Genomic DNA, 27,128 nt, shown 5'->3' on the forward strand with positions numbered 1-27,128 from the left:
AAATAACTCACAAAACAAGCAGACCAACATCACTTGGCCTGCTATCTCAAGTTTTGTAGTTTTTAGTCTTTAACCACCACTTACCTCATTTCGAAAATCTATCGGCACACCACAAAAGAGCTATGAGCCTGCAAGTGGCAGACCACGTCAAGAAAAATTTACAAATGTAGTAATTTTTATGCTCATAACAAATAAATTATGCAATTTGACTGAAAAAATTATAAATAAGTATCACACAACCGTAAAATGCAAGAAAATTATGCCAGGGAATCGAGATGGAATGGGAATAAAACAAATTTGTGTTAATTTTCGCGAATTTTCACTAATTTTGTCTCAAAAAATAGCGAAAATCCAGATTTACATCACAAATTTCAAGAAAATACATATAACAATTAGAGCTCTCCGGTGGCGCGTGCTTTGTAGTGTTGGAAGACTTGGTACATCGACTGGCTCAGAGTGATCCAGTAGTTTTGAGCCTGTGTGATGTAGAACTTGATGATTGAGAGCGGCTCGCCGAGGGAGATTCCAGAGGTGACGTGGACAGTGGAAGAGAACGGTAGGAATCCGCGTCCTGAAGAAAAAGTTTAAAAAAAAGAAACTTTGGGCATAGGTTCCTTGTAAAAGTGACTAGATGCGCTCTATTGATAATATGATGTCGGAAAATGCGATTTTCAGGAATTTACACTTGAAAAATCGCATTTTAACGACACCTGGATTATCAATAGAGCGCATATGCCACAGGTACGTCAAATTGAGCTGAAAACACTAATTTCTGTCAGAATTTCAACAATTTTCAGCGTTTTCAACTCAAAATTGAAAAAATGAATTTTATGGACAAAATCGAAATTTTTTGACTGAAAAATGAGAATTTGGGCATAGGTTCCCCGTAAAAGTGACTAAATGCGGTCTACCGATAATAAGATTTGAAATTTGTTACTTTTGAAGGAAAAAATAACGAATTTCAGTCTACATTATCATTAGAGCGCACTAGCCGATTTTGTAGTTTGTAGTCTTACCATAGCATGCCACATAGGTATCCTTCTCCAAATTATAGACAAACGACTCGAATTGTCCGTGTCTGAAAACCATTCCAGACGAGAACGTCTCACTCGACTCATCCTGAGTCCCATCGTTGAATCTCGACACTTTTCCCTTCAGAACTGTGCACGTCGTGTTCGCCCAATGGAATCCAGGACGTCCCGTCGTTGGGAATGGGGCGGAGAAGGCGGCGGCGAACTCGGTGAATGCGGTGAGATATGGATAGATCTGAAAAATTAGAAAAAATGATTGAAAAATGGCAAAAATTGATATTCGTCTGCTAGCTCGAAAAGTGTAGTTTGTAGTCTGGCAGACCAAAATGAGCTATTGGTCTGCTAGCTCATCACAAACTACAATACAAGAGGTTGCAGACCAACACCTGCTGGTTCTTGGTCTGCTAGACTACAAACTACAAGTAGATAGCTAGCAGACCAATATCATTTTTCACTGAAAAATGTGAAAAAAGCGGAAATTTTGGATATTTCAGTGAAAATTACTGAAAATTTTCATTTTCCATTGAAAAAACTGGTGTTTTCACGAAAAATTTGAGATTCGGGTCAAAATCGCGTCTTTCGACAAGAAAAATGATAAAAATCGATATTGGTCTGCTCGAAAAGTGTAGTTTGTAGTGAGCTAGCAGACCAATGACAGTTTCATTAATGTGAAAACTAGCGACTTTTTTGGAGATTTCAGTGAAAAATAGTGGTTTTTGTGGTGAAAATTATCAAAAAACTTTGATTTTTCACAAAAACGTGAGATTTTTGTGTCAAACTCTCCGATTTTCTGCGAAAATTTTGGATTTTTCAACCAAAAACATCGATTTTCGGCAATTTTTCAGCGAAAAATTTCCAGATTTTCAGCTATACACCGCCTACTAACTCTCAGACTCAATCCTCCCATTTGCATTGCGTGCCATTCGATGTGTCTCGGCAAGATCGGCTCGTAATATGTCCGCAATCCGGATGTCAATGAGGACATTGACTGAGAAATTGTCGCGGCGCCTGAAAAAACTCATTTTTATCAAATTTTGAGCTAAAAAATTGAAAAATCGATGTTTGTCTGCTAGCTCGAAAAATGTAGTTTGTAGTCTGGCAATACAAGAGCTAGCAGACCAACGACTGGTCCGTTGGTCTGCTAGTCTTGCAAACCTAGACTACAAACTACAAGTAGATCGCTAGCAGACCAATTTCACTGAAAAATGTGAATAATAGCGGAATTTTTGGAAATTTCAGTGGAAAACCCCAGGTTTTTAGGCCAAAAACCGTACCAGCCGCTTTTCCAGCCACCGTCTTGAACTGTTTCGGCGAGATATCGTACGATTTCCAGCGGAGTCCATACTGAATCGCCTGGAACGCGGCGTAGAAGACCAGAAGATAGCGGAGCTTCGACGAGAACAGCGTCATCGTTCGTGGCGTGTTGAACTACCCTGGAAACGTGGAAATTGTCAAGATTCGTGGCACTTTTTGGGGGAAAACGTGGAAAAATCGAAAAACGAGCATTCCCGAAGAGTTGGAAGCACAAAAACAGCTTTAAAAGTGAGTTTTGCCGCTAATTTTTCGATTTTTTCAAGATTTTTCCAATTTTTATCGCGAAAAATCACTGAAAATCAAATTTTCCCGCTGAAAAATAACTAAAAATACCCAAAAAAGAAAAATCGGCCGGTCCGCAAACACCTTGACGCGCAGGTGCACAGTGCACACAATTGTACGCGCAAAAGAATGTGCTAGAAAATTGGCGATTACTCCGATTTTGGCCGTTTTTCATGGAATTTTCTGGATTTTTGGTTGAAAATTGCTGAAAATAGTAATGTTAAGGAGTTCACTATTATTTTGAATCCGAATTCGTCGATTTTCGTTGAAAATTCTTTGAGAAACGGGGGAAAATCGATAGTTTCCGTTTTTGACCGTTTTTCATGAAGTTTTCCGGATTTTTGGTTGGAAATTGGTGTAATATTGCTGAAATTATCAATTTCGAAGTGTTCACGACCATTTTGACTCCAAAATCGTCAATTTTCGTTGGAAATTATTTGAGAAACTGGGGAAAGTCGATAGTTTCCGTTTTTGACCGGTTTTCATTTAATTTTCTAGAAATTTTATTCTTTTTTGGTTGGAGAATTGCTGAAAGTATTACATTTGAGGTGTTCACGACCATGTTGACTCTAAACTCATCAATTTTCGTTGGAAGTTCTTTGAGAAACTGGGAAAAATCGATATTGCTCATTTTCTCTAGAAGATTTGAATGAAATATTGCTGAAATGGTCACAAAATTGTCTATTTTCACTTGAAAACCCATGAAAAATCGATTTTTGAGGTTCAAACGACTGTTTTGATACCGATTTTGTGATTTTTTGCCTCAAAAATGGCTGAAAACTCTAATTTTCGAGTTTTTTTCTCTCTAAAACCGCTAATTTTTGTATTTTTGCTCAAAACCCGTGAAAAGTTGTCTAAAATCCACGTTTTCCTAGTTTTCCACGTGGTCTTTCAATTTTCTTCTAGAAATTTCTCATCTTAATCCTTTCGAGGATCTTCCGGATTATTCCGTTGCCAAGGCTGCTCGCATCGATTTTTCTCGTTTTTCCTCAATTTTTAGCCTAAAAACGTCATTTTTTCCGATTTTGCTCACTTTATCCGCCTAAAAACCTCATTTTTCTTGATTTTCTCTCATTTGTTGTCTAAAAACCTCATTTTTCGTCCAAACCCCGGATTTTTTGCTTAAAAACTTCACTTTTCTTGTTTTTTCCCATATTTCTCGCCTAAAAGCTTCATTTTTTCTTGGTTTTCTTTACATTTTCGCCTGAAAACCTCATTTCTCTTGTTTCTTTTCACATTTTCGGCTAAACCTCATTTTTCGCTTAGAAACTTCATTTTTCCCTTTAAAAACCTCATTTTTCTCTCTAATTTCACATTTTTTCAACAGAAAATGCCGATTGACTACTCTAAATGGAAGGATATCGAGGTGTCCGATGACGAGGACGACACTCATCCGAATATTGATACGCCGTCACTCTACAGATGGCGTCATCAGGCTCGTTTAGAGCGAATGGCCGAAAAGAAAATGGAAAAAGAGGCGTTGGAAAAGGAGAAGAAGACGACGAGCAAGAAAATGCAGGTAAAATCGATGAAATTGGTTGAAAATGGTTGCAGATAGACTACAAACTACGAAATTTGGGGCTAGCAGACCAATCTGCGTTGTTCTGCCTGACTACAAACTACAGAGTGAATAGCTAGCAGACCAACGCTCAAAATAGTTAGAATAACTCATATTCTGTTGATTTCAGTCGTTTTCCGCTGAAAACAGCGAATTTTTGAATGAAATTCCTCAAAATGGATTGAATTTGCCGAAAAGTTCGATTTTTCAGCTGTAAAATCGACCAAATTTGCTTGAAAAGACAGTTTGGAGGTGGAAAACCGAGTTTTCTTTCTGAACGTCCTGATTTTAGCCTGAAATGGCAAATTTGGTCGAAAATATCAGATTTTCAGCTGTGAAACTGCGAAATTCCATCTTCAGGCTCTCAATATGTGAAATTTGAGCGATTTGGAGCTAAAAATCGAGTTTTTGAGCATATTTTCATCTTTCTGCCCGAGTTTTGGAAATATTCGCCATTTTCATTCGTTGGTCTGCTAGTTATGCGCTCTGTAGTTTGTAGTCTGGCAGACCAACACCGATTGGTCCGCTAGCTGATTGTTTTGTATTTTGTAGTCGAGCTAGCAGGCCAACCAAAGCTGATCTCACTTTTCACCAAAACCAGCTAAATTTTTATCAAAAACATCATTTATGACAGAAAATCTGCGAATTCGGCTGAAAATCGACAAAATTATGTATAAAAATCCGATTTTCGATCAAAAGTTAGCTAGCAGATCGAATCCGATTTTTCCACTATATAAATCAGAAATTTCCATTTAAAAAAATCAAATTTTCCCATTTCCAGGAACTCGAAAAGAAGCTTGCCGACGCTTCAGTCGACTCGAAATCGTCAATTCAACAACAAATCGATGAAGTGAAGGCTCAAGAGGAGGCGTGGCGTAAAAAGGAGGCGGAGCTTGAAGAAAAGGAACGTCTCGAGCCATGGAATGTGGATACTATCGGACATGAGGCATTCAGTACTTCAAGAATTAATAAGGTAGGAGTTTAGGCTGAAAAATACAGATTTTCAGTGAAATTTTCACTAGCAGACCAACGTAGATTGGTCTGCTAGCTCGTTTTTCGTAGTTTGACACTGAAAACAGCGAATTTTTGAATGAAAAACTGCTGAAAAATGCAAAAAACCAAATTTTTTGCTTTCAGATCACCGAAAAGAAGCCGGAAGTGAAGAAGACCGATGAGGAGGATAGTCACGATATGGCATCGTTCTTCGAGAAGAATGAGAGTCTTCTGGAAAGAATTGGAACGCTGAAAGGAGGTGCGAAGGCGACGGAAATCTTATTGGCTGAACATCCGCATCTCGCTTGCGACTACACAGCCAACTGGCTCACAATCGAAGCTCTGAACGCGGCGATCTTCGAACAAGAGGAGAAAATGAAGACGATGGCCGAGCAATGCATCATTATTCAATACTTGTTGGAATTGTCGAAATCGCTCAACGCAGTCGCCACGAACATCACCGTCCAAAAGCAATTCTTCAAGAAATTCGAGTGCGCCGAGCCAGTTTACATGAAACACTATCATGATGAGGTGAAGGCGTTCGAGGATCGCCTCAAAATTCGAGCTCAAACGAAGAGAGAAGCGGCGATGGAGGAGGCGGAAGCTGTTGAGAAGGAGGAGAGAATCAAGGCGTCGCCGGGAGGAATTGATCCACAGGAGGTGTATGAAGAGTTGCCGGAAGAGATGAGAAAGTGCTTTGAGTCGCATGATATTGAGGCGTTGAAAGGTGTCGCCCAGAAGATGGATGAGGAGGTAAAAATGAAGTTTTCAGGCGTAATTTTGGCTAAAAATACATTAAAAAGCTTCCAAATTGAACAATTTTAAGCAATTTTCTGTGAAATTTCTGAAATTTCCTCTATTTTCACATTTTTCAGTGAAAAAAGAAACTGGTCTGCTAGCTATCTACTTGTAGTTTGTAGTCTAGCACTGCAAGACTAGCAGACCAACGGGAGAACCAGCAGTTGTTGGTCTGCTAACTCTTGTATAGTAGTTTGTGATGAGCTAGCAGACCAATAGCTCATTTTGATGATATTGGTCTGCCAGACTACAAACTACACTCACATAGAGCTAGCAGGCCAAAACGGTTTCAATTTTTCCTATATTGAATGAAAATATGATTTGAAGGTTAAATGGCTATTTTAGGCCCGAAAAGTTTAGAATTTCAGAGTATTTGTCGCGAAAACTCTCCGATTTTTGAAAAAATATGTGTCGATTTACGACCGAAAATGGGATTTTTATTCAAAATTTTGTCGATTTTCAGCAAAATTTGCAGTTTTTTGTTATAAGTGAGGATTTTTATGAAAAAAATCTGCGGATTTTGGTGAAAAAGTTGAAATTAGCTTTGATTGGCCTGCTAGCTCGACTACAACAAAATCCGAGCTACCGGACCAGTGCTCATTTTGAAGTAATTGGTCTGCCCGACTACAAACTACCATTTTCGAGATTGCAGACCTCATTTCTCAATAAAAAATTGTTTTCTTTCGGATTTTTATGCTAAATTTTGTCGATTTTCAACCGAATTCGCAATTTTTATGTCAAAAATGAGGATTTTTGGTAAAAAGCTGCTGGATAGGTGAAAATACAGACTAGCTTTGATTGGTCTGCTAGCTCAATTACAAACTACACAATCGGAGCTAGCAGACCAACTCCCGATTCATTGGTCTGCAAGATCGACTTCAAACTACATTTTTCGAGCTAGCAGACAAACATAATTTTTCGCTGGGTTCCGAATAAAAATTTGAATTTTCCAGGTCTTCAAGTATCACTTCGATCGCTGCATCGCCTCGGGACTCTGGGTTCCAGGAAAAGCCGACGAAGAGGAAGAAGAGGAAGTCGTCGCGTCGACCTCATCTGAAGACGTTCCGGATACCAAAGCATGAGCGGAATATCGATTAAATGGCTAAAATGAAAACAAAAGATCTATAAATACTACTTGTTTCTCCCCCCTCCACCCGACATTTCGTTCCCTATTATTCCGTATTTTCCCCCTCTAACTTTCCATTTCTCTCTATTTATTTTCCGTATTTTTCCTTGTAAATGCCCTCTCTCGTTTTTTTGTGTTGTGAATAACCCCTCTCCTCCTCCATACTATTCGTATAATCATTACATAAACGTCGCGCACTTTTAAAGCAAACAAACTTGGCTATAAATTGGCTGAAAATACACTTTTTCCCCTTATTTTTCAGCTATGATCACTTATTTTCTGCTAATTTTTCTCGTCATCCGTGAAGTATCCCCGCAATTGAGTGCATATGCGAGTAAGACTACAAACTACAATTAGGTTCGGAGAAAATTGGGTCTCGACGCGAAAACTACAGCCTCCCCCCTCCAAACCTAAGCATGTCGGTATTTTTCTGAAAACTATTGACCAGCAGAATTCAAAAATATAACTTTCTTGGAGCAAAACTTGCCGAGTTACAGTAGACAACTCGTTAGGACTAATGTTGTTTTCGTGGCGAAATTCAATATCCAAACCTACTCAGAGGGAAAGTTTGGAAGGACGCCGGAAGGTTTATGGACGGAAGGGGATATCGGAGTATCGTTGCCTCATTTTCAAAAATTCAAATTGCTTTTACAACTTTCTTAATCATATTGTAGGATACAGCGCAAGAAATAAACACAAGAAAACATGAAATCTTTATTTTCTGACATACTGAATATGTTTATCAGTCATTAAAATAATATGTCTTTTGTATGGCTCTTTTTTTTAGTTGATTCTCGAAGGACAAAGTTGTAAAAGCAATTTGAATTTTTGAAAATGAGGCAACGACACTCCGATATCCCCTCCCATCCATAAACCTTCCGGCGTCCTTCCAAACTTTCCCGCTGAGTATTCATGATTTTATTTTTCTGAGAACCAATTGAATTCGAATTTGGATAGTGGGAGTGTAGTCTTTTGATTGATGTGCATCGTGAATTGATTATTACCCATCCGCCGGTGGCTGACCACTCGCTCAAAGTTCGGCCCGGGGACGCGGAGTGGGTCTCGACACGTAATTTCGATTTACGGCGGCTCTTGACCGTACTTTCGCCATAAAAAAGTTTTATATTACGGTAGTCGCGTCGAGACCCACTCCGCGTCCCCGGGCCGAACTTTGAGCGAGTGGTCAGCCACCGGCGGATGGGTAATAGGATGAATAGAGTACTACTCTTTTGGTTGACCTTTTATTTTCATGTATGGCTAAATCCGACGTTTCGGTCCTTAGACCATCATCAGGGAAGGTTTACCTATAAAAATACAAGTTAAACAAGGAGAAAAACAAGGAAAAATTAGAGATGAGAGAGCCGGGGAAAAAAAAAATTTTCTCCTTGTTTAACTTGTATTTTAGCCATTTTTTAATTGTGCCATACATGAAAATAAAAGGTCAACCAAAACAGTAGTACTCTATTCATCCTAATCAATTCGAATTTCTTGATTATTCTTCATAAAATTATTCTTCATGGTACCATTCACAAGACACTGAAATGTTTTTTTCCATTTTTTAGATTAGTACAAAAAAAGGAGGAAAAAATATTGATAATGAAATTTCCAGAGTTGTCAAAAATCGGGCCGGCCCGAGGCCCGGCCCGAGGCCCGGCCCGGCCCGTGACAATTCTGGAAGTTTCAGTTAACGAGTTGCATACATATTATAGATCACACCTACTTTCAAGACCACGTGTCTTTCAATCCCATGAACAAAAAGCTTTGAAAAAAAAGCAAAAAAACATAACTGTTAATGAGGTTACACAACTTTCAGTACTAACTCAAAAGTATACACCTCGTTCTCGTTTTTTACAATTCCATAGACAAGAAGCTTCGACGTGGAGCTTAACGGAATAGAGAAGCCGGATACAAAACTGAAATTAAATGAATTTTTAGAGAACTAGTTTCTTTTGCTTACTGCTCATTGATTTCCTCTAAATATCCTTGTGTTTCGTGCAATTCTTCTTGCAAAATAGCAATCTTTTCGACAAGATCTGAACGATTGTAACATGACATTGAAAACTCCGTCCCAATTTCTTTTTCATTTTGCATCCAATATCTTATAATTCTTCTTACGAGATCAGTTATGGGCATAAGTCGGACGTCCACTTTTTTATTTGGAAGCTTCTCAAGACCGATCAGTTCATGAAATGTTCCAATAGAAACTTCTTTGGCAGAACGAACTATTTTAACGTCGACATCGGTGGGCTCATCAAGGATCAAGGAAAGATCTATGAGTGGAAGACTGCGAGGATTGATCATTGGGATCACGACTTCCAGATTACAGCAGATAGTTTCCAATTTGTTAATTGTCAAAACAAGTTTTACAGGAAAATCTTGAGAAGTCTTCACTGTTTCGAAGACAGCCTCATCCACATTGATACTTGATCTTCCTTTTAAATAACTCATCAATAACTTTCCATTTTTCTTGTCCTCGTTTGTGTACCGCGATTTGTGTTGTACATCGAATTTAAAACGGTCAAGACTCAGATAGCCTTCCTGTATACAAAAAAGTTCTGCACGAACAGGAATTGCCTTATCGATTCGTTGAAGGAAACTGCTACGGGATGTGAGATGGATTCTGAAATTATAGTTATCTAGAACATCTTAATAACCTAATCCAGAATGACTGACCGTTTTTCAACTTTTACATACTCCAATACTGATTTAAGAGCAGGATAGGAGAGCGGGGGAGGCGTCGTCGTTGTGTGGGGAAGGAATACGGGGAGAATGAGGGGAAAGGTGGACAGTAGGGGAGGTGGCTGGGCCGAGATACCGTCTGTCACGGCACTGTGTTCCTGTGCAAATAGCTCAGAGACCCTGTGTGGGGAAGGAAGAGGCGGGATCAGATGTCACCTGCCACGTCATCAATTGTGTCACTGTGCAATAGATGGATCAGGTTCTCAAGGTGTTTTTCCTTGTTAGATAACGTGGCAGACGGCAGGTACAGTACTGATATTTTAGATTGTGACACCTATAGTTTTAGTTGAAAATAAGCCATTCACGTTGTCACTGATTGTGATTGTAGGTACTGTAGGTGCTGTTATATAAACCATCGGTAGGATTTTAATTTGTGTTACACAAGGAAGGTTCACGAATAAACGAACGTGTCTTATCAAGTAGACCATAGACACTGTCGACCCCGCTTGTTCCATTTGTACTAACAAAATGTCGTTAACATTGACATGAACCGATAAATGGTTTTTCGAACTGAGTTTTGACATTTCTAGGCCACCGACAGCATTTCCCTCATTGATTTTGATATAAATAATTAAAATTCATTTTGTTTTTGACATACTCCTTTTAAGTTTCCTAATTGTAGTAATTAGTGATGGTAATGTTTATTCAGTAGATTAGAAGGATAATGCCGTAAAAATTTCCATGAAAATTGGAAAAACTGAAAATAAATTATTAAAGTTGTGTCCGTTATTAATGTTTCATGACTCTCAGCACAAGTTGTTGTGGATCCAAATGCCATAACGTACCGATGCTCTAGATCATATAACTTTCAAGACTAACTCGTCGAAGTGTTTTTTACCTCCACAGACAAGAAGCTTTGAAGTAGAGCTTAACGGAATGGAGAAGCTACTGAAAATGAATAAATAATTAGACAATGTTTCTATATAAGTCACTGCTTACTGCTCATTGATATCCTCCAAATATCCTTGTGTTTTGTGGAATTCTTCTTGCAAAATAGCAATTTTTTCGACAAGATCTGAACGATTGTTACATGACATTAAAAACTCCGTCCCAACTTCTTTTCCATTTTGCATCCAATATCTTATAATGCTTCTTACAACATCAGTTTCGGGTTGAAGGATGTACACTATTTTGTTCGGAATTGTCTCAAGACCGATAAATTCACAAAAATAAGGGACAAATATGACATTTTTGGCTGAACGAACTATTTCAAGGTCGACATTAGTGTCTTTATCGACTGTCACGGAAAGCTCTGCGAGTGGAAGACTGCGTGGAGTGATCATTGGGAGCACGACTTCAAGATTACAGACATCAGATACTAATTTGTTGATTGTCAATTCAAGTTTCACAGGAATATCTTGAGAAGTCTTGACTTCGAAGAAATATACCTCATCCGCATTGACACTTGATCTTCCTCTCAAATAGCTAATCAGTAAGTTTCCATACTTCTCGGCCTCTATGTTCTTGTACCACGATTTATGTTTTACAGTGAATTTAAAACCGTCTAGATTCAGCCAATCTCCCTCTATCCAAAAATATTTTGCACGAACAGGTATTGTCTTATCGATTCGTTGAAGGAAACTGCTACGGGATGTGAGGTGGATTCTGAAGTGATCGATGTCATTGGGTGGGAAAATTATGAGAAACAAGTGTTTTACCTTTTCTTCACATTCAAATACTCCAATACAAGTTTCAGGGCAGGATAGGAGAGCGGGGGAGGCATTGAGTGGGGAAGGAAACAGAGAAGAATGAGGTAATGGGACAGTAGGGGAGGAGGCGGGGCCGAAATCTGCCACGTCATCATGTTTCTGTGCAAATAGCTCAGAGACCCTGAGACCGCAGTGTGGGGGAAGGAATGGGGAAGGAGTTTTGGAGAGGAGGGTTCAGATACCATCTGCCATATCATCATGTGCGCCACTGTGAAAAAGATTGAGGTTTCTCTAACTCCCATTGAGAATGCTCTCATAATCAACAAATCCCCATATATAGTCACTGTGTGGGGGAAGGAATGAGGGAAGAAGGAGGTAATGTGGACAGTAGGGGAAAGATATGATCTGCCACGTCACCGCGTCTTGTGTAAATAACTCAGAGACCCAGTGTGGGGCCCGTAATAGTGGAAAAGAGGAGAACCAACGTCACCTGCCATGTTGTCACGGGTGTTAATTAATCGGATGCGAATCTCAGGGTTTTCCCTCTCTATATGTTGCTAAGTTGTTGGGTAGGAAAATTCATCAGGTATTCATTATCGCGCCAGGTGTATTCTAGACTATAATTTAGTTAATGCCTAAGAGTCTTTAGGATGAAAATTACTTGAAATTCCATTGAGAAACGTTTGAATACGAATCAGAAGCAATTTGTAATTAGATCGGGTTTTCATACAGTATTCGTGAACAACTATATACAGTAGGCCATCAGGATTGAAGTATAATGGAACTGAGTTAATGTATTGGGATTGCTCTTTTCATTCTAGCAAGTTGAGGTACTGTAGTTTTCATGAAGAGATCCAACCTAGACATGCTTATACTTTCCTTAAAGCCATTAAAACCACGAAGTACGAAAATTTATGATTTATTTTGATTTATAAAACCAAAAAGAACAAGTAAGCAAAAACATAACTGTTAATGAGGTTACACAACTTTCAGTACTAATTCAAAAGTATACCACTCGTTCTCGTTTTTTTCAATTCCATAGACAAGAAGCTTCGACGTGGAGCTTAACGGAATGGAGAAGCCGGATACAAAACTGAAATTAAATTAATTTTTTAGAGAACTTTTTTCTTTTGCTTACTGCTGATTGATTTCCTCTAAATATCCTTGTGTTTCGTGCAATTCTTCTTGCAAAATAGCAATCTTTTCAACAAGATCTGAACGATCCTCACATGACATTGAAAACTCCGTCCCAATTTCTTTTTCATTTTGCATCCAATATCTTATAATTTTTCTTACGAAATCAGTTTTGGGTCGACTGATGTACACTTTTTTGTTTGGAATCTTCTCAAGACCGACCGATTGTTGGCTTGAGCCAAATATGACATCTCTGGCTGAACGAAATATTTCAAGGTCGATATCGGTGTCGTCATAGTCAAACATGGAAAGCTCTGCGAGTGGAAGACTGCGAGGATTGATCATTGGGAGCACGACTTCAAGATTAGTGAAAATATATCCCAATTTGTTGATTGTCAAGTCAAGTTTCACCGGGATGTTTGGAGAAGTCTCGACTTCGTAGAAGTAAACCTCATCCGCATTGACACTTTGTCTTCGTTTTAAATAACTCATCAACAACGTTCCTTTCTCCTTCTCCTCGTTCGAGTACCACGGTCCAGGTTTTACAGTAAATTGAAAACCGTCTAAACTCAGATAGTCTTCCTCTATATAAAAATGATTTGCACGAACAGGTATTGCTTTATCGATCCGTTGAAGGAAACTGCTACGTGATGTGAGGTGCATTCTGAAATTATAGTTATCAAGGAAACTTTTATGAAACAATGGCTTACCGTTTTTTAAGCACCACATACTCCAATACAGATTTCAGTGCAGGATTTCCTCATTCGGCCTCTCTTTCCTCATTCGGCCTCTCTTTCCTTTCGGCCTCTCTTTCCTGATTCGGCATCTCTTTCCTCATTCGGCCTCTCTTTCCTCATTCGGCCTCTCTTTCCTTTCGGCCTCTCTTTCCTGATTCGGCATCTCTTTCCTCATTCGGCCTCTCTTTCCTCATTCGGCCTCTCTTTCCTTTCGGCCTCTCTTTCCTGATTCGGCATCTCTTTCCTCATTCGGCCTCTCTTTCCTCATTCGGCCTCTCTTTCCTCATTCGGCCTCTCTTTCCTCATTCGGCCTCTCTTTCCTCATTCGGCCTCTCTTTCCTCATTCGGCCTCTCTTTCCTTGCCGCCTGCGGTTATCGATTTTTCTCTCTCCAATGGTGTTCAATCGTCCTGCTCCTAAACGGAAGCAGACGTCGTCTGATGAGGATCCTCCGCAACAATTCGTACCTTATGATGCTTATAAGGTGCTCTATGATCGAGTTGTCACCCTCACCTCCTTGGTGAATCAACTTCGTGGCGCAATCGTCGATTCTGGACAGAATAAATTGGCTCTCGCTGTGGCTGAGTCGTGCGAACTCCTTCCGGATTTGCCTCAAATTGCGGACCCACTTATCCATGACCACTCAGCTGCGGATTCTCACGTTTTCATGGGTACCTCCTCGAAGCTACCACAAGTTCCCACACCTATTGCTCCTGTCACAACTATCAACTCTCTGGACATCGCTCGGGAAGCTGCTAAGCTTCTCGATAAAGCTACTCGTGTTGTGATTGAGAAGATGCCGGACAACCATGACAACCCGAATCAGGACTCGCAAGATCTGGATTTCTTTCAGAAGTTAGCCATTGCCAATCGTCTCCCGTCTCCCAAGAAAGCTCACCGCCACCAGTGTTCCTCGAAATTTCGTCCTCTGAAACTTCAATTCGACTCTTCTACTGATCGGGACATTTTTCTGCATGGCTATCACAAAATTCGCTCAACTGACAAATCTCTCCTGGATATTGCCACCAAGCCCCGAGCTCGTCGGGATCTGACCAAACCGGAACTTGAAACTCTCCGTGCTTCTCGGAAGTTTTGCTATGATCAGAATAAGATTGCCGGAGAATCGAAATTCATTATGTCGGACATCAATTATAAAGTCAACTCTAAGCCCCGCCCTTTTATTTAACTGCCTGTTTTCCTCCTTCATCCCCATCTCTCTACCGTTTTGATAATTTTTCTTCTTTCTCTGCTTTTCCATCTTCACCCCCTTCTAGTCAGAGCCTTCGTCCTCCCTCTTCCTCGTTTCAGTCTGACTTTGGTATTAATATCCTCCTTTCTAACATTCGAGGTGTCGCCAGCCTTACCAAAATTTCTCTTCTTATTGACCTCTTCATTGCTTCCTCTTACGATATCATTGCGCTTACTGAGACTTTTCTTAATGACTCCATTCCTTCCTCTCTTTTCACTTCTCGAAACATTTCTATTCTCCGTTGCGATCGTATGCGATCCCTTCACCGCAAATCCAGTGGTGGGGGAGTTGCTTTCATTGTCAAAAGTTCCATTTGCCTCACTTCTATCCCCATCAACCTAGACTTCCACTACCCTTTGCATCAATCTGAAATTGCTGCTTGTCTTGTCTCCCCCTCATCCTCTAGTTGGAACCAGCAAAAATTCTCTCCATTTACCTTAATACTTGTTTATCGTCCTCCTGATTGCAAATCTTCTGAACTCTCCTCCCTTATTACACATTTGAACTCTCTCATTCCACTATCCTCTGCTCTAGTTATTGGAGATTTTAACCTCCCATCCATTGATTGGCTTGATAATTCTTCCCGGCATCCCTTTTCTGATTTTTTACTTTCTAAAGGTCTCTCTCAACTTGTTGATTTTCCTACTCGCTCCACCAATATTTCTTCCAACATTTTAGATTTGGTTATATCTTCTGATGATTTAGTTCTCTCGCCTCCTGTCTGTCACCCTCCACTTTTGAATTCTGACCACTTCAGCGTCAATTTCTCGGTCTTCCCCCGTTCATTGGCTTCCACTCTTCCTGATCCAGCCTCTGCTTCATTTTCCTCTCAACTTGACTACAGAAAATGTAATTATACTCTCTTGAATTCTGATCTTGCTTCCCTTGACTGGGATGTCTTATTCAGTACCCTTCCCTCGCCATCTGCTAAATTCGATATGTTTATTCGCATTTTAAATGATCTCATCAAAACCCACACCCCTACTAAGACCTTACCAAAGCCTAAGCCACCTTCCAACCCTATTCGCCAGTTGCGTCGTGCTCGTTGTCGTCTTTCTAAACTTCTTGCCTCCCCTAGTTCTTCCTTCAATGATTTCCAGTCTCTCAACCTTCGAATCAGGGATTTGACCAAAACTATTCGTCGCAACTACGCCAGAACAGAAAAACGTATTCTCAACTCACCTCACAGTCTTGTAGCCCGTTCCCTCATAACGAAAAGATTAAAAAGTACTTCCGGAATACCATCTCTTTCATATCAAGGACGAATCGTCAATATCGACTCCGAGAAAGCCTCCATCTTCACCACTGCATTCACATCTAATTTTAAAAACCCCTCTGCAGCTCCGAATGTTTCGGATTCTTCCTTCTCACCCATCCTATCAGCATCTCATATTATTGACCTTCATGATTCTGATCTGTTTGCCCCGTGGGTAATTGAGAATTCTTTACGTAAACTTCCGCCTCGCTGTGGTTTCTCACCCCATCTTGCTAACTTTCTTCTCATCAAAAATTGCGCCACCTCTCTTTCCCTTCCCCTCTCGATCATCTTCAATGACTCGTTCCGCTCTTCTTCAGTCCCTCACTCTTGGAAGAATGCTGTAGTAACCCCTGTTCTAAAAAAGGGGAATGCTAGTTACCCTATCAACTACCGCCCAATTTCTCTCACTGATCCATTTTCTAGAACCAATTACAAAATCATCTTAAAAACTCATAAATCTCTAGATGTAGTCTTCTTTGATTTCCAGAAAGCTTTTGATCAAGTTCCCCATAGTCTTCTTCTCAAAAAGCTTTCTTCTTTTGGCTTGTCCTCTACCATTGTAGCCTGGTTCTCGGACTTTCTATCCTCTAGATCTTTTTCCGTTAAGGTTAACAGTTTCGTTGATTCCTCTTCCTCTTTTATCTCCTCTGGAGTTCCTCAAGGTTCCGTGTCGGGCCCTTTACTCTTTATCTTGTTCATCAATGATTTGTTACTCAGTCTGAATGATATTCCTTACCTTTTTGTTGCTGCCTATGCTGATGATATTAAAATTTACTCTCATCTTCCTTCCAGTCTTCAAGCCGGCATTGATTTAGTCTCCAACTGGGCCGAATCCAATTTCCTTCCTCTTGCCCATTCCAAAACAGGTTTGCTTCGCTTCGGCTCACTCAACCCTCATCATCAGTTTTTTATTGCTGGTTCTCCCATTCCTGACTCCAACTCCGTTCGTGATCTTGGCCTGCTTGTTGAACCTGATCTCAAGTTCCGGGCTCATATTAATCGTACAGTGGCTCTAGCCCGACTTCGTTCCTCTCAGATCTTAAAATCTTTCAAGTCAAATAATCCAGCTTTCTACTCATTCCTTTTTAAAACTTACGTTCTTCCTATCCTTGAGTATCGTTCTGTTATTTTCTGTTTGTCCCCCACATCTCATCTCTCTAGACTTCTTGAATCCACCCTTAGAGTATACTCTAGAATAACGCTCCAGCGCTGTAACATCTCTTTCTCTTCTTACTCGCAACGCTTGGAACTCCTCTCAATGCACTCCATTAGACACCGCAGACTCAAATCCCAATTACTCCTACTTTACAAATTCATTGCTGGCGCATCTCACTTCCCCTTCCTTAATACCATTGTCAGATTGTCTGATTCTCCCAGAAGGCCCATGGCTCTTATCTATCTCTCCCCCCTATCTGATAACTTTTTCTCTTTCACCATTCCGTATTGGAATGCCATAACCTACAATGTAAATACTTTTCTTTCCCCCTCTCAATTTGCTATTCTACTTGATTCCTCTATAACCCGGTTCTAATATTTCTTCCTCCTTTCCTGTTGTTTAAACAAACAGTTTCTTAATTTATTCTCTGTCCCTGCCTCCAATTGCCTACTTCCTTTATTTCCCATTGATCTCATCTCCATAACATTGCTCGCCCCCGTTTTAGTCTTTCAAATTGTCTTTCCCCATGTCATCATTATTTATTTGTTGATTACATAGATTTTTCCTCTTTTTTACTTGAAACTGTCTCGTGAGGGACATGTTCAAGTCTTCTGTGAATTTTTATAGCCATTTTGTCGTGAAAAAAAAAAAAAAAAATAGGAAAGACCGTGGGGCATCGTCGTTGTGTGAAGAAGGAATGAGGGAAGAATGAGGTAATGTGGACAATAGGGAAGGAGGCGGGGCGAGATGAGCCAGATGGAGAAGGGGTCAAATGCCACCTGCCACGTCATCAACTGTGTCACTGCGCTCTCCAACGGAATATTGGAGAAAGGTCTCAGACGCCAGCTGTCACGTCACCTTGATAATTAACAAAGGTCTGCGGGAAGAATGATGGATTAGATAAGTGACGTCATCAGCCAGGTTGTCATTTGTATGCATAATGTGCTAGTCATCTTTTGTGCTAATAAGTAGGAGAAGGAGTTTTAAAAGGTCTTAATGATCTTTCATCAGTTTTTTTTGGTAGAGAACGAATTGGACGGATAATGAGTGTAGAAAACAAGATTTATTGGATTGAGTTTAGCATAACAATACAAAATTGGTAAATTGGTGAAGATAATGGAGAAAGAAATAAGAATTACACACGACATTCATAGAACACAAGATATTTGGAAAAACAGGATAAATAGGGCCAAAATGAATATAGAAAAAAGAGGTGAACAGATGTTATCAAAACAGAACATTTAGCTGGTTTAGGCTTATAATGTTTTTTGCGCCGCGTGACACTATTACCATGGAGACTCGAAAACAGGATGCTTTCAGAATTTCCAATGAGTGGTAACAGGAAAAAGGCAATTGATAGAAGATGCAGAAGAAAAAAGACAGGGAAATGTGAACGGCATTGAACATTTAGATTGAAGTTGAGAGATTTTAGGAGACAAATAAATAATTACGCAAAAATCCATCACTCATCAGTAGAGACCACCTTCAACACAAGTTGATAGACGGTGTCGTCCTTTGACTGTATCTCAGTTCCATAGATGATAATCTTGGATATTGGGTTCATTGGAATCGAAAACCGCGGGGCTCTCTTGAGAAATCTGTAAAAAAGAATCAAGAATTGGAAACTATTCTGAATATCGCTTACCGCACATTGACCCCCTTCAAATTGTTTTGGAACTCATGGAACTCGTTTTTCAAATCTCTCAGCATTCGTTGGATCCAAGCATTAGAAAAGAAACAGAGCAAATACTCCGTTCCAATTTCCCTTCCGTTCTTCACCCAGTCTTTAATTATTCTCACTGCATCAACGTTTCCATTCATAATATTCTGAATAGTTAGTTTCTTTCTCTGAAGTTTTTCAATGCCTCTAATCAGTCTGTTCTTTTGGCTAAACTGAAGAATCACATCTTGTGCAGTATGAACAACTGGATGATCAACATCAATTGATTCCTCTTCAGTCAGTTTCAGCTTCTTCAGTGGGAAGCTGCGGGAATCGATCATTGGAAGAAAATTCCTAAAATCGGAACAACAGAATGTATGCAATTTATTGGCGATCAAGTTGAGTTTCAGGGGAACTTCTTCATAAAACTTCACAGAGTAGATACCAACGTGATCCACGTGGATATTAGGTCTCTCTTCCAAATATTTCTTCAATTTTTCATTTACTACATGAATCTTCAAGAGTTCTTCTCTATTAATTTTCCGTTTTGTATACTCCGCGCTGTATTCTAAATCGTCAAGGGAAACCGAGGAATCTTTCCATATAATGAGGGTTCCGACGCGAAGAGGGATTTTCTTATCTATTTTTTGAAGAGCACTACTACGAGATGTGATGTGATACCTGCAAGAGTGTTGTTGCGAATGAGGAGGGGGATTCACAAAAATTGAAGATAACTAACCGTTTCTTCACATCCAAATACTCCAATACAAGTTTCAGTGCAGGATAGGATAGTGGGGGAGGCATCGGTGATGTGTGCGGAAAGAATTGAGAGAAGAATGAGGTAATGTGGACAGTAGGGGGAGGAGGCGGGGCCGATTCGACGTCAATGTGTTCCTGTGCAAATAGCTCAGAGACCCTGAGAACCTGTAGTACTAAAGTATTAGAGACAATCTGCCACATTGTCATAGGTGCTAATAGATCGGTTTCTAATCTCAGGGTTCCCATATGTTTCTCAGTTGTTGGGTTGGCCAATTATTAATGGATGCGAGAAATCAGTTTTATTGGAGTAAAAGTGAGCAGAGCAACATAAAAAAGTACAAGGTTAAGCCGAGAAAAAGCAGGCGCATAATAGTAAAGCATACGTGAAGGAAATATAAATTTACAGATTCTTGAGTTGGTCAGAAAAGAAAAAAAAACGTTGACGGAATCGTAATAGAATTATCTGTGGGAAAGAGGCATTGAACATTTTAATTGAAGTTAAGAGCTTTTAGGACACAAATGGATCATTACATTACGCGAAAATCCATCACTCATCAGTAGAGACCACCTTAAACACAAGTTGATAGACGGTGCGGTCCTTTGACTGTATCTCAGTTCCGTAGATGATAATCTTGGATGTTGGGTTTATTGGAATCGAAAACCGCGGCTCTCTGGCAAGAAATCTGTAAATAATGAATGAAAAGTAGGAAATAATTCTGATAAATCGCTTACTGCACATTGATCCCTTCCAAATCGTTTTGGAACTCATCAAATTCTTTTTCTAAATCTATCAGCACCCATCGAATCCAATACTGAAAAGTGAAACAGAGGAAATACTCCGTTCCAATTTTCCTTCCGTTCTTTATCCAGTCTTTGATAATTTTCACTGCATCGACGTTTTTATAGCCAATATTCTGAATAGTCAGTTTCTCTCTCTGAAGTTTTTCAATGCCTTTAATCAATTCGTTCTCTCCGTTGAACTGAAAAACCACATCTTCGGTAGTATGAATAATTGGATGATCAGCATCAATTGATTCCTCTTGAATAAGTTTCAGCTTTTTCAGTGGGAAGCTGCGGGAATCGATCATTGGAAGAAAATTCCTAAAATCGGAACAACCCATTGTTACCAATGTATTGATGATCAAGTTGAGTTTCAGGGGAACTTGTTCATAAGATTTCATATAGAGAAATTTAGCGCGATCCACGTGGATATTAGGTCTCCCTTCCAAATACTTTTTCACTAATTGTTCTTTTGCTTCATGAAAGAGTTCGTGCAGTTCTTCTAGATAAACACAACCATTCCATATTCTAAGATATTTCACGTGAAAAGGGATTGTCTTATCTATTTTTTGAAGAGCACTATTACGAGATGTAATGTGATACCTGGAAGAGTCTTGTTGAGAATAAAAAATTACAAAAATTAAAGATAACTTACCGTTTCTTCACATCCAAATACTCCAATACAAGTTTCAGTGGAGGATTGGATAGTGGGGGAGGCATTGAGTGGGGAAGGAATGGGGAGAAGAATGAGGCAATGTGGACAGTAGGGAGGAGGCGGGGCCTAGATACCATCTGCATATGGAAACCCTTAGATTAGAATCCAATCTATTAGCACCTATGACAATGTGACAGACGGTCTCTAGTACTTTAGTACTACAGGTTCTTAGGGTTTCTAACCTATTTGCACAGAAACATAATGACGTGGCAGATGTTATCTCGGCCCCGCCTCCTCCCCCTACTTTCCACATTACCTTATTCTTCTCCCCATTCCTTCCCCACTCAATGCCTCCCCCTCTCTCCTATCCTGGCCTCAAGTGTGTTTTGGAGTTTTTGGACCCTGCTAGACGGTAAGACATCCCTATAACCTTAAATTTCAGCCGATCCCTTTTTAGAATCCATATCACCGCCCGCAACGCTACCCTCCAACGTATCGATAATGAGATTCCATACCGTATGAATACACTCGGGATATGTGCTATCGAAATATCTCAAAATGATTTTGTAGTACATGTCCCACATCATCTTTCGATTTTGTTTAAAAATAATGTGACGAGAAAAGATATGCTTAGAGAGGTACCAGAGCAAAGAGTGAGATGGGAAGAGGAGGAGAGTGCGGTGATGCACAAGTTGTATAATAACTATTTGCGGGCTAATCTACTTGTGAACCATCTTGTCTTTAGTTCAACCGACTCTCATATTCCTCTCAACCCAAATCTCACTTTCACTATCAACAAATTAGGTGTTTATCACTGCAATTATCTTCGTTTTCTGCCTAACATCAATCCAAGCAGCTTCCCATTGGAATACTTGAAAATCGTGAGAACTGGAGACTCGGATGTTCTTCTAGATCATCCTATAATCCATTCTGCAAAAATTCTGGAAATTGATTCATCTACAGGACTTCCGGATATTCATTTGCTTCGGAACAAAAATGTGTTCGTTGAATATCATCACCTTCAAACTGCCGACGTGTTGAGAATTATCAGGCATTGGATGGCAAATGGGAAGGAGATTGGGACAAAGTTCTTGTTTACTTACTTCGAACCAATGTTTATCCGCCTGGTAACATCAGCAGTGAGCAGAGAGTTCCATAGGGTTTTAGAGAGAGCAGACAATCAGTAAGTGTTATAAAATAGAACATTTGATAAATATAAGTTTCCAGAATCAACCCTGAGTTTTCACGATTCGAAATTCCACTCACTGCAACCTCGAAACTACTTTTCTATGGCATGGAAAGGGTTCCTGTGAACCGATTTATCAACCCAGTGCAACTTGTATTGAGTGTTGTCCCAAGAGCTCATTAAACGTATATTTTATGCAACTTTTTTTGGTCATTCTGTTACATTTAATTACATTTAATCTAATAAACAAGGTTTCCCCATAGTTAATATTTTTCAAGATTCTGGGGTATATAATGGTGCTAATAGATCGGTTGCTAATCTCAAGGTTTTCCCTCAACCATATGTTGCTAAGTTGTAGGGTTTGCCAAATGAAAAAAATCAGTTTTGGGAAGTCAAGGGAAGATTTTGGAGACGCCACTTTCAAACGACCAATGAATTTGGTTTTAAGTATTTTCGACCACGAGGAGTCCTTTTCTGTAGTCAAAACCAGCTAAATGTCTATATGAGCCGAGTTATGAGCTATCAAACTTTTCATGTGGACAAGCTTTTTCGCGTGAAGTTTCAAATCGACAGATAGTATACGTAAGATATTCTCACCACAGAAATGCAGAAAACAAAATTTATTGGATTGAGTTTAGCAGAACGATAGAAAATTGGTTAATTGGGTAATCAATGATAATATGTGGAACTTAATTTAAAGTTGAAAGGTACGACAACCATAGACCACATGATTTTTGAAAAAAGCACTGAGAATAATGTAAAAATGAATGGGAATTATAAATGCAAAAAAGGTAAATTTTGAGTGTAGATAGAACAGAACAGTTACACTACTCTCAACACAAGTTGTTGTGGATCGTAATAGCGTTTTGGTGGAACTCTTCCGAATACCTGAATCCTCTTTGTTGAATCAACTGGAATCAGGAATCGTGGATGTTTGGGGAGAAATCTGAAAAGGAAATAATTTATGCTTTCAAGAATCTATTTCACAACTCACTTCTCACTGACTCCCTCCAAGTTATTCTGATACTGAAGAAACTGTTCTACCATTAACTTGAACATTGTCTTCAGGGATTCACTTTGTTTTTTCTCATAGCCAAACAAGAACTCGGTGCCCTTTTCTTTTCCATGTTTCATCCAATACTTGATTATTTCCAGAATGTCGCCACTGTTGAGACCATAATGCCGGAACACTGCACTTTTATTTGGCAGCTTCTCTACACCAGGAAACTTTGTGTGGCACTGGTACATCATAAAGTCCAAATGTTTAGCTGAATGTACAATGGGATGATTGATGGGACCCTTGACTAGACAACTGAACTCTGTCAGTGGGAAACTGCGTTTATCGATCATAGGAAGGAACTCTTCAAAGTCGCTTCCACTGTTTGAAATCTTGTTAACTATCAAGTCAAGTTTTCCAACAGGACACTCATGCAGAGACTTTACATCGCAGAACGTAACTTCGTCTACATGAATATTAAATCTCCTTATCAAAAAAGCAATCATTTCTTTTCCCTTAGCTTCCTCCCTCTTCAATCGCTCGATGACCTCCTTGTCAGTGTCAGCAATTCTTTCTAAATCGGGTTGGAATACTATATCATCCAGGAGTAAGCAGTTTTCCCATATACGTAGAATTTTTGCTCGAAAAGGTATGGAGTCATCGATTTTTCGAAGAGAACGACTGCGGGATGTCAGATGAATCCTAAAAACTTGAAAAAGCTTTGAATAAGCTATTCTTATTGAAAAATTACTTACCGTTTCTTCGTGTCCAAAAACTCCAAAACACACTTGAGACCAGGATAGGAAAGCGGTGGAGACATCTCGATGAGAATGAAGGGAAATAATAAGATAACGATGGTCTGAAGGGAAGGCGTGTCTTCATGCAGGCCACGCCCTTAACTTCCTTGAGGGCCTTTCGAAGGTCTGCCACTGCACACGATGACACTGTCTAGTGGGGGGATAGAGGGAAAGAAGCGGGCCCTGATGCCATCTGCCACGTCATCGTGCCTGGAATCTCCTCAGAGTCTCAGGGATACTGTAGGTCAGCGGACTCCAGTGAAATGTTGTGAGCAATATTATCACGGCTTCTTATGTTCTTAGATAGCCAACAGAAATAAGTATTGTACGAACACAAGTATAATCCAAAAAACAAGAAAAAATGTTTTTATTTGATGCAGCGAGATTAAAAAATAAGGTCTTATTCGAGAATTAGGAACGAAATATGGTGAGCAACATGGTTCTGAATGATAATGATAATGATTATGAGAGATTCAAACTTCCACAACGCTCAACACAAGTGTTGAATTTCTACGATCGTCTGGCTTAACCCTTACATAAACCTGAATCCTGAGCGATGTTCCATTGATTGGTATCAGAAACCGCGGCGCTTCTGGGTGGAATCTGAGTATCAATAATTGTTTTATAAAAAAACCTGTAATAACTCACTGATCATCAACCTCCTCCAACAGGTCCTGAAACTTATAGAACCGCCTTAAGAAACGTTGCAAAATAGAACCAAGCACATTATAATGAAGCTCAAACAAATACTCCGTTCCCACGTCTTTCCCATTCTTCATCCAATATCTAATAATCCTCAATATAAGTCTCTCGATACGAGAGCAATCATAAGTAGCTATTACCAAGACCTTTTTATTAGGAAGCTTCTCAATCCCAGGGACGCTTATACCTCGTTTGTTTGATTTAAGAATTAAGCTCCGGGCGGTATGAACAATGGGATAGTCCACAATAAATGGTTGATTATTAAGACAAAGCTCTTGGAGTGGGGAGCTAATCATCATATTAAGGTCAGCAATGTTGCAGAGATACGCGCTCAACTTATTAGCTGTTATAGGTATCTTTACTTGGACGGTTTCAAGATTGTTCACTTTATTGAATAACACCTTGTCCACGTAGATATTTGACTTTCCTCTCAAATATTGAACAAACAACTCTTTCATTACCTCCGCACGTCTTCTCTCCTCCCGCTTCACTTCATCATCCGTCATTAACCAAAACTCATATTGAGCGTATGATTGGAGAGACTTGGTGTCTATGATCAAATGGGTGTTCTGTATATTAATGTTCTTCACTCGGAGAGGGATTGAGTTGTCGATTCGTTGGAGGACACGGCTTCGTAGTGTGATGGGAATTCTGAAACAGTTGGTAGATTTCAAAAAAACTGAAAGGAGACTTACCGCTTCAGCGCATCGAGATACTCCAAAACACATCGTAGGCTAAGATAGGTGAGTCCGTTGGACATCTCTAATGTGGAAGAAGAAAATAATGAGGAAACAGTGGGTTAGTTGGGTGGAGAGGGAGGTGGAGGGCAGGAGGGAGGACCCAATTAGCACCTGTAACGTCATCATGTGTCAGGTCGCAAATAGATTTAGAGGCGGTAAAGACGTCTATTGTGACGGTATCTATTAAATTAGGTTCTCAGACCCATTATCTTCCCCCAGATGCCAGCTGCCATGTCACTCAGAGAATCTCCTCCTACAGACAATTAACAAATGTCTGCGGTGGAATAGATAGGTGACATCATCTGCCACATCGTCCGCAGTGGCAGGTGACGTGGCAGACCGGGATCTCCAATAAGGTTAAGGGCGTGGTTTGACTGCATAGAGACACGCCTTCCCTCCAAACCACCGTTATCTTGTTCTTCCTCTTCATTCTCATCGACGATGCCTCCCCCCCTCTCCTATCCTGCCCTAAAGTGTGTTTTGGAGTTTTTGGACCCTGCTAGACGGTATTTTTTTATTGATGAGAAATTTAACATTTGTTCTAATTATCTTTTTCAGAATCCACATTGCCGCTCGCAGCCCGTCCCTTCAACGTATCGAAAAGCCGATCCCTCTTGTTTTCGATTCTCACCACGTGTGTTACGCAGACGTGATACTCAACTCAACGTTAATTCAATTCGGCCCATGCGATCAACTCCAATTTTGTTCGAAAGGTGAAATTCACAAAAGCTATAAACCGGGAAGTTTAAGCGTCACAAAGGCCTTGACAAGAATGTTAGAGAATTATTTTGGAGAGAGAGCTGTCATTCGTGTGAATAAGGCGTATTTTGATCATAAAATGGAGTATATTCACACAACGACTGGTTTTACTTACACAGTCAATGAGATCGACTCAAGATGTCCGAATTTTGCGCATGTCCTTCCATTTATCAATCCGGATAGTTTTCCGTTGAAGAAACTGGCCACCTCAGTAAACGAACCCGAGCATTTGAATTACCCGGCTATCCGATTTGCAAATGAACTCAAAATGAGGTTCATACAGGATTGTGACCCTCTGCAAGTAATTGCTATTGATAAGCTGTGCAACAAAAGTGTATTCTTTGACTTCAAGAAAGAAGAACTGGTGGATGTGATGGCGTTGATTAGGTATTGGATCGATAATGGAAGGGAATTGGAGTCCACGTTCATTTTTCCTTTTCAACGTGGAAAGGGTGCTCTCGTGGGGTTATTCGATGCAGAATTCGGGGAATTCAAGAATACGGACATATCCAACAACAGATATTCAATCCCAATCAGAGGATCAAAGTCTATTCATGTCACTGTTGACAAGTATACTGGGGACACAGATTTCAAATCAACTGCTACTTTGAAAATTGTCTCCTCCCTATAAATTTCTCTCTACAGACGCTTGAAGAAGCCTATAAGATTTTGGAACATCTGAAAAATAATTCTGTTAAGATCCCATTTTTTCTGTTTTTATTGTTTAAGCTATTTATGTCTCAAGCGCCAGTATTCCCCTTCAATTTGTTTTATGTTGCTCAACTTTGGGCCCGCCTCCTCCAAATCCAACCTGCTAAATTTTCTGTTCTAATTACATCTGTTAACCTCTTTTTTTGCATTTTTAATTCACATTCATTTCAATACTATTTATCTTGTTTTTTTTTCGAATATCATGTGTTCTATCCCAAATAAAACTGATTTTTTGCATTTGGCCAACCCAACTACTTAGCAACATACAGGTGAGGAAAACCCCTGAGATTAGCATCCGATCTATTAGCACCCATGACAATGTGCCAGATGGTCTCTAGCCCTGGGCCCCCCACAGGTTA

The 27,128-nt window shown here is 39.8% G+C and overlaps 10 protein-coding genes across 10 annotated transcripts; 3 read left to right on the top strand and 7 right to left on the bottom strand.

The window, feature by feature from the left end:
* Positions 1 to 392: 392 nt before the first annotated feature.
* Positions 393 to 2,441, bottom strand: GCK72_007995 (uncharacterized protein; the record flags this gene model as incomplete). Its single annotated transcript, XM_003105705.2, has 4 exons — positions 393 to 571; positions 1,017 to 1,266; positions 1,918 to 2,039; positions 2,306 to 2,441. 4 exons carry the CDS (start codon positions 2,439 to 2,441, stop codon positions 393 to 395), a joined length of 687 nt encoding a protein of 228 aa, XP_003105753.1.
* A 1,516-nt stretch (positions 2,442 to 3,957) lies between these two features.
* GCK72_007996 (uncharacterized protein) lies at positions 3,958 to 7,058 on the top strand (the record flags this gene model as incomplete). Its single annotated transcript, XM_003105627.2, has 4 exons — positions 3,958 to 4,146; positions 4,967 to 5,158; positions 5,323 to 5,931; positions 6,930 to 7,058. The coding sequence occupies 4 exons, from the start codon at positions 3,958 to 3,960 to the stop codon at positions 7,056 to 7,058; spliced, it is 1,119 nt and encodes a 372-aa protein (XP_003105675.1).
* A 1,842-nt stretch (positions 7,059 to 8,900) lies between these two features.
* GCK72_007997 (uncharacterized protein) lies at positions 8,901 to 11,564 on the bottom strand (the record flags this gene model as incomplete). Its single annotated transcript, XM_053726587.1, has 5 exons — positions 8,901 to 9,015; positions 9,060 to 9,722; positions 10,661 to 10,729; positions 10,781 to 11,446; positions 11,500 to 11,564. The coding sequence occupies 5 exons, from the start codon at positions 11,562 to 11,564 to the stop codon at positions 8,901 to 8,903; spliced, it is 1,578 nt and encodes a 525-aa protein (XP_053590781.1).
* A 904-nt stretch (positions 11,565 to 12,468) lies between these two features.
* GCK72_007998 (uncharacterized protein) lies at positions 12,469 to 13,287 on the bottom strand (the record flags this gene model as incomplete). The annotated part of the gene is made up of 2 exons (XM_053726588.1): positions 12,469 to 12,583; positions 12,629 to 13,287. 2 exons carry the CDS (start codon positions 13,285 to 13,287, stop codon positions 12,469 to 12,471), a joined length of 774 nt encoding a protein of 257 aa, XP_053590782.1.
* A 5,198-nt stretch (positions 13,288 to 18,485) lies between these two features.
* GCK72_007999 (uncharacterized protein) lies at positions 18,486 to 19,487 on the bottom strand (the record flags this gene model as incomplete). Its single annotated transcript, XM_003105648.2, has 3 exons — positions 18,486 to 18,621; positions 18,669 to 19,364; positions 19,423 to 19,487. The coding sequence occupies 3 exons, from the start codon at positions 19,485 to 19,487 to the stop codon at positions 18,486 to 18,488; spliced, it is 897 nt and encodes a 298-aa protein (XP_003105696.2).
* A 502-nt stretch (positions 19,488 to 19,989) lies between these two features.
* On the bottom strand, positions 19,990 to 21,020 carry GCK72_008000 (uncharacterized protein; the record flags this gene model as incomplete). Its single annotated transcript, XM_003105745.2, has 3 exons — positions 19,990 to 20,125; positions 20,175 to 20,825; positions 20,878 to 21,020. 3 exons carry the CDS (start codon positions 21,018 to 21,020, stop codon positions 19,990 to 19,992), a joined length of 930 nt encoding a protein of 309 aa, XP_003105793.2.
* A 204-nt stretch (positions 21,021 to 21,224) lies between these two features.
* On the top strand, positions 21,225 to 22,246 carry GCK72_008001 (uncharacterized protein; the record flags this gene model as incomplete). Its single annotated transcript, XM_053726589.1, has 3 exons — positions 21,225 to 21,289; positions 21,335 to 22,060; positions 22,105 to 22,246. The coding sequence occupies 3 exons, from the start codon at positions 21,225 to 21,227 to the stop codon at positions 22,244 to 22,246; spliced, it is 933 nt and encodes a 310-aa protein (XP_053590783.1).
* A 639-nt stretch (positions 22,247 to 22,885) lies between these two features.
* On the bottom strand, positions 22,886 to 23,880 carry GCK72_008002 (uncharacterized protein; the record flags this gene model as incomplete). The annotated part of the gene is made up of 3 exons (XM_003105755.2): positions 22,886 to 23,009; positions 23,058 to 23,762; positions 23,816 to 23,880. The coding sequence occupies 3 exons, from the start codon at positions 23,878 to 23,880 to the stop codon at positions 22,886 to 22,888; spliced, it is 894 nt and encodes a 297-aa protein (XP_003105803.2).
* Positions 23,881 to 24,330: 450 nt separating this feature from the next.
* GCK72_008003 (uncharacterized protein) lies at positions 24,331 to 25,319 on the bottom strand (the record flags this gene model as incomplete). The annotated part of the gene is made up of 3 exons (XM_003105717.2): positions 24,331 to 24,460; positions 24,506 to 25,210; positions 25,255 to 25,319. The coding sequence occupies 3 exons, from the start codon at positions 25,317 to 25,319 to the stop codon at positions 24,331 to 24,333; spliced, it is 900 nt and encodes a 299-aa protein (XP_003105765.2).
* Positions 25,320 to 25,740: 421 nt separating this feature from the next.
* On the top strand, positions 25,741 to 26,689 carry GCK72_008004 (uncharacterized protein; the record flags this gene model as incomplete). Its single annotated transcript, XM_003105778.2, has 2 exons — positions 25,741 to 25,805; positions 25,858 to 26,689. 2 exons carry the CDS (start codon positions 25,741 to 25,743, stop codon positions 26,687 to 26,689), a joined length of 897 nt encoding a protein of 298 aa, XP_003105826.2.
* Between the last annotated feature and the right edge of the window lie 439 nt (positions 26,690 to 27,128).

This window comes from Caenorhabditis remanei, chromosome II (assembly GCF_010183535.1).
Source record: "Caenorhabditis remanei strain PX506 chromosome II, whole genome shotgun sequence".
Classification (NCBI taxonomy): Eukaryota; Metazoa; Nematoda; class Chromadorea; order Rhabditida; family Rhabditidae; genus Caenorhabditis; species Caenorhabditis remanei.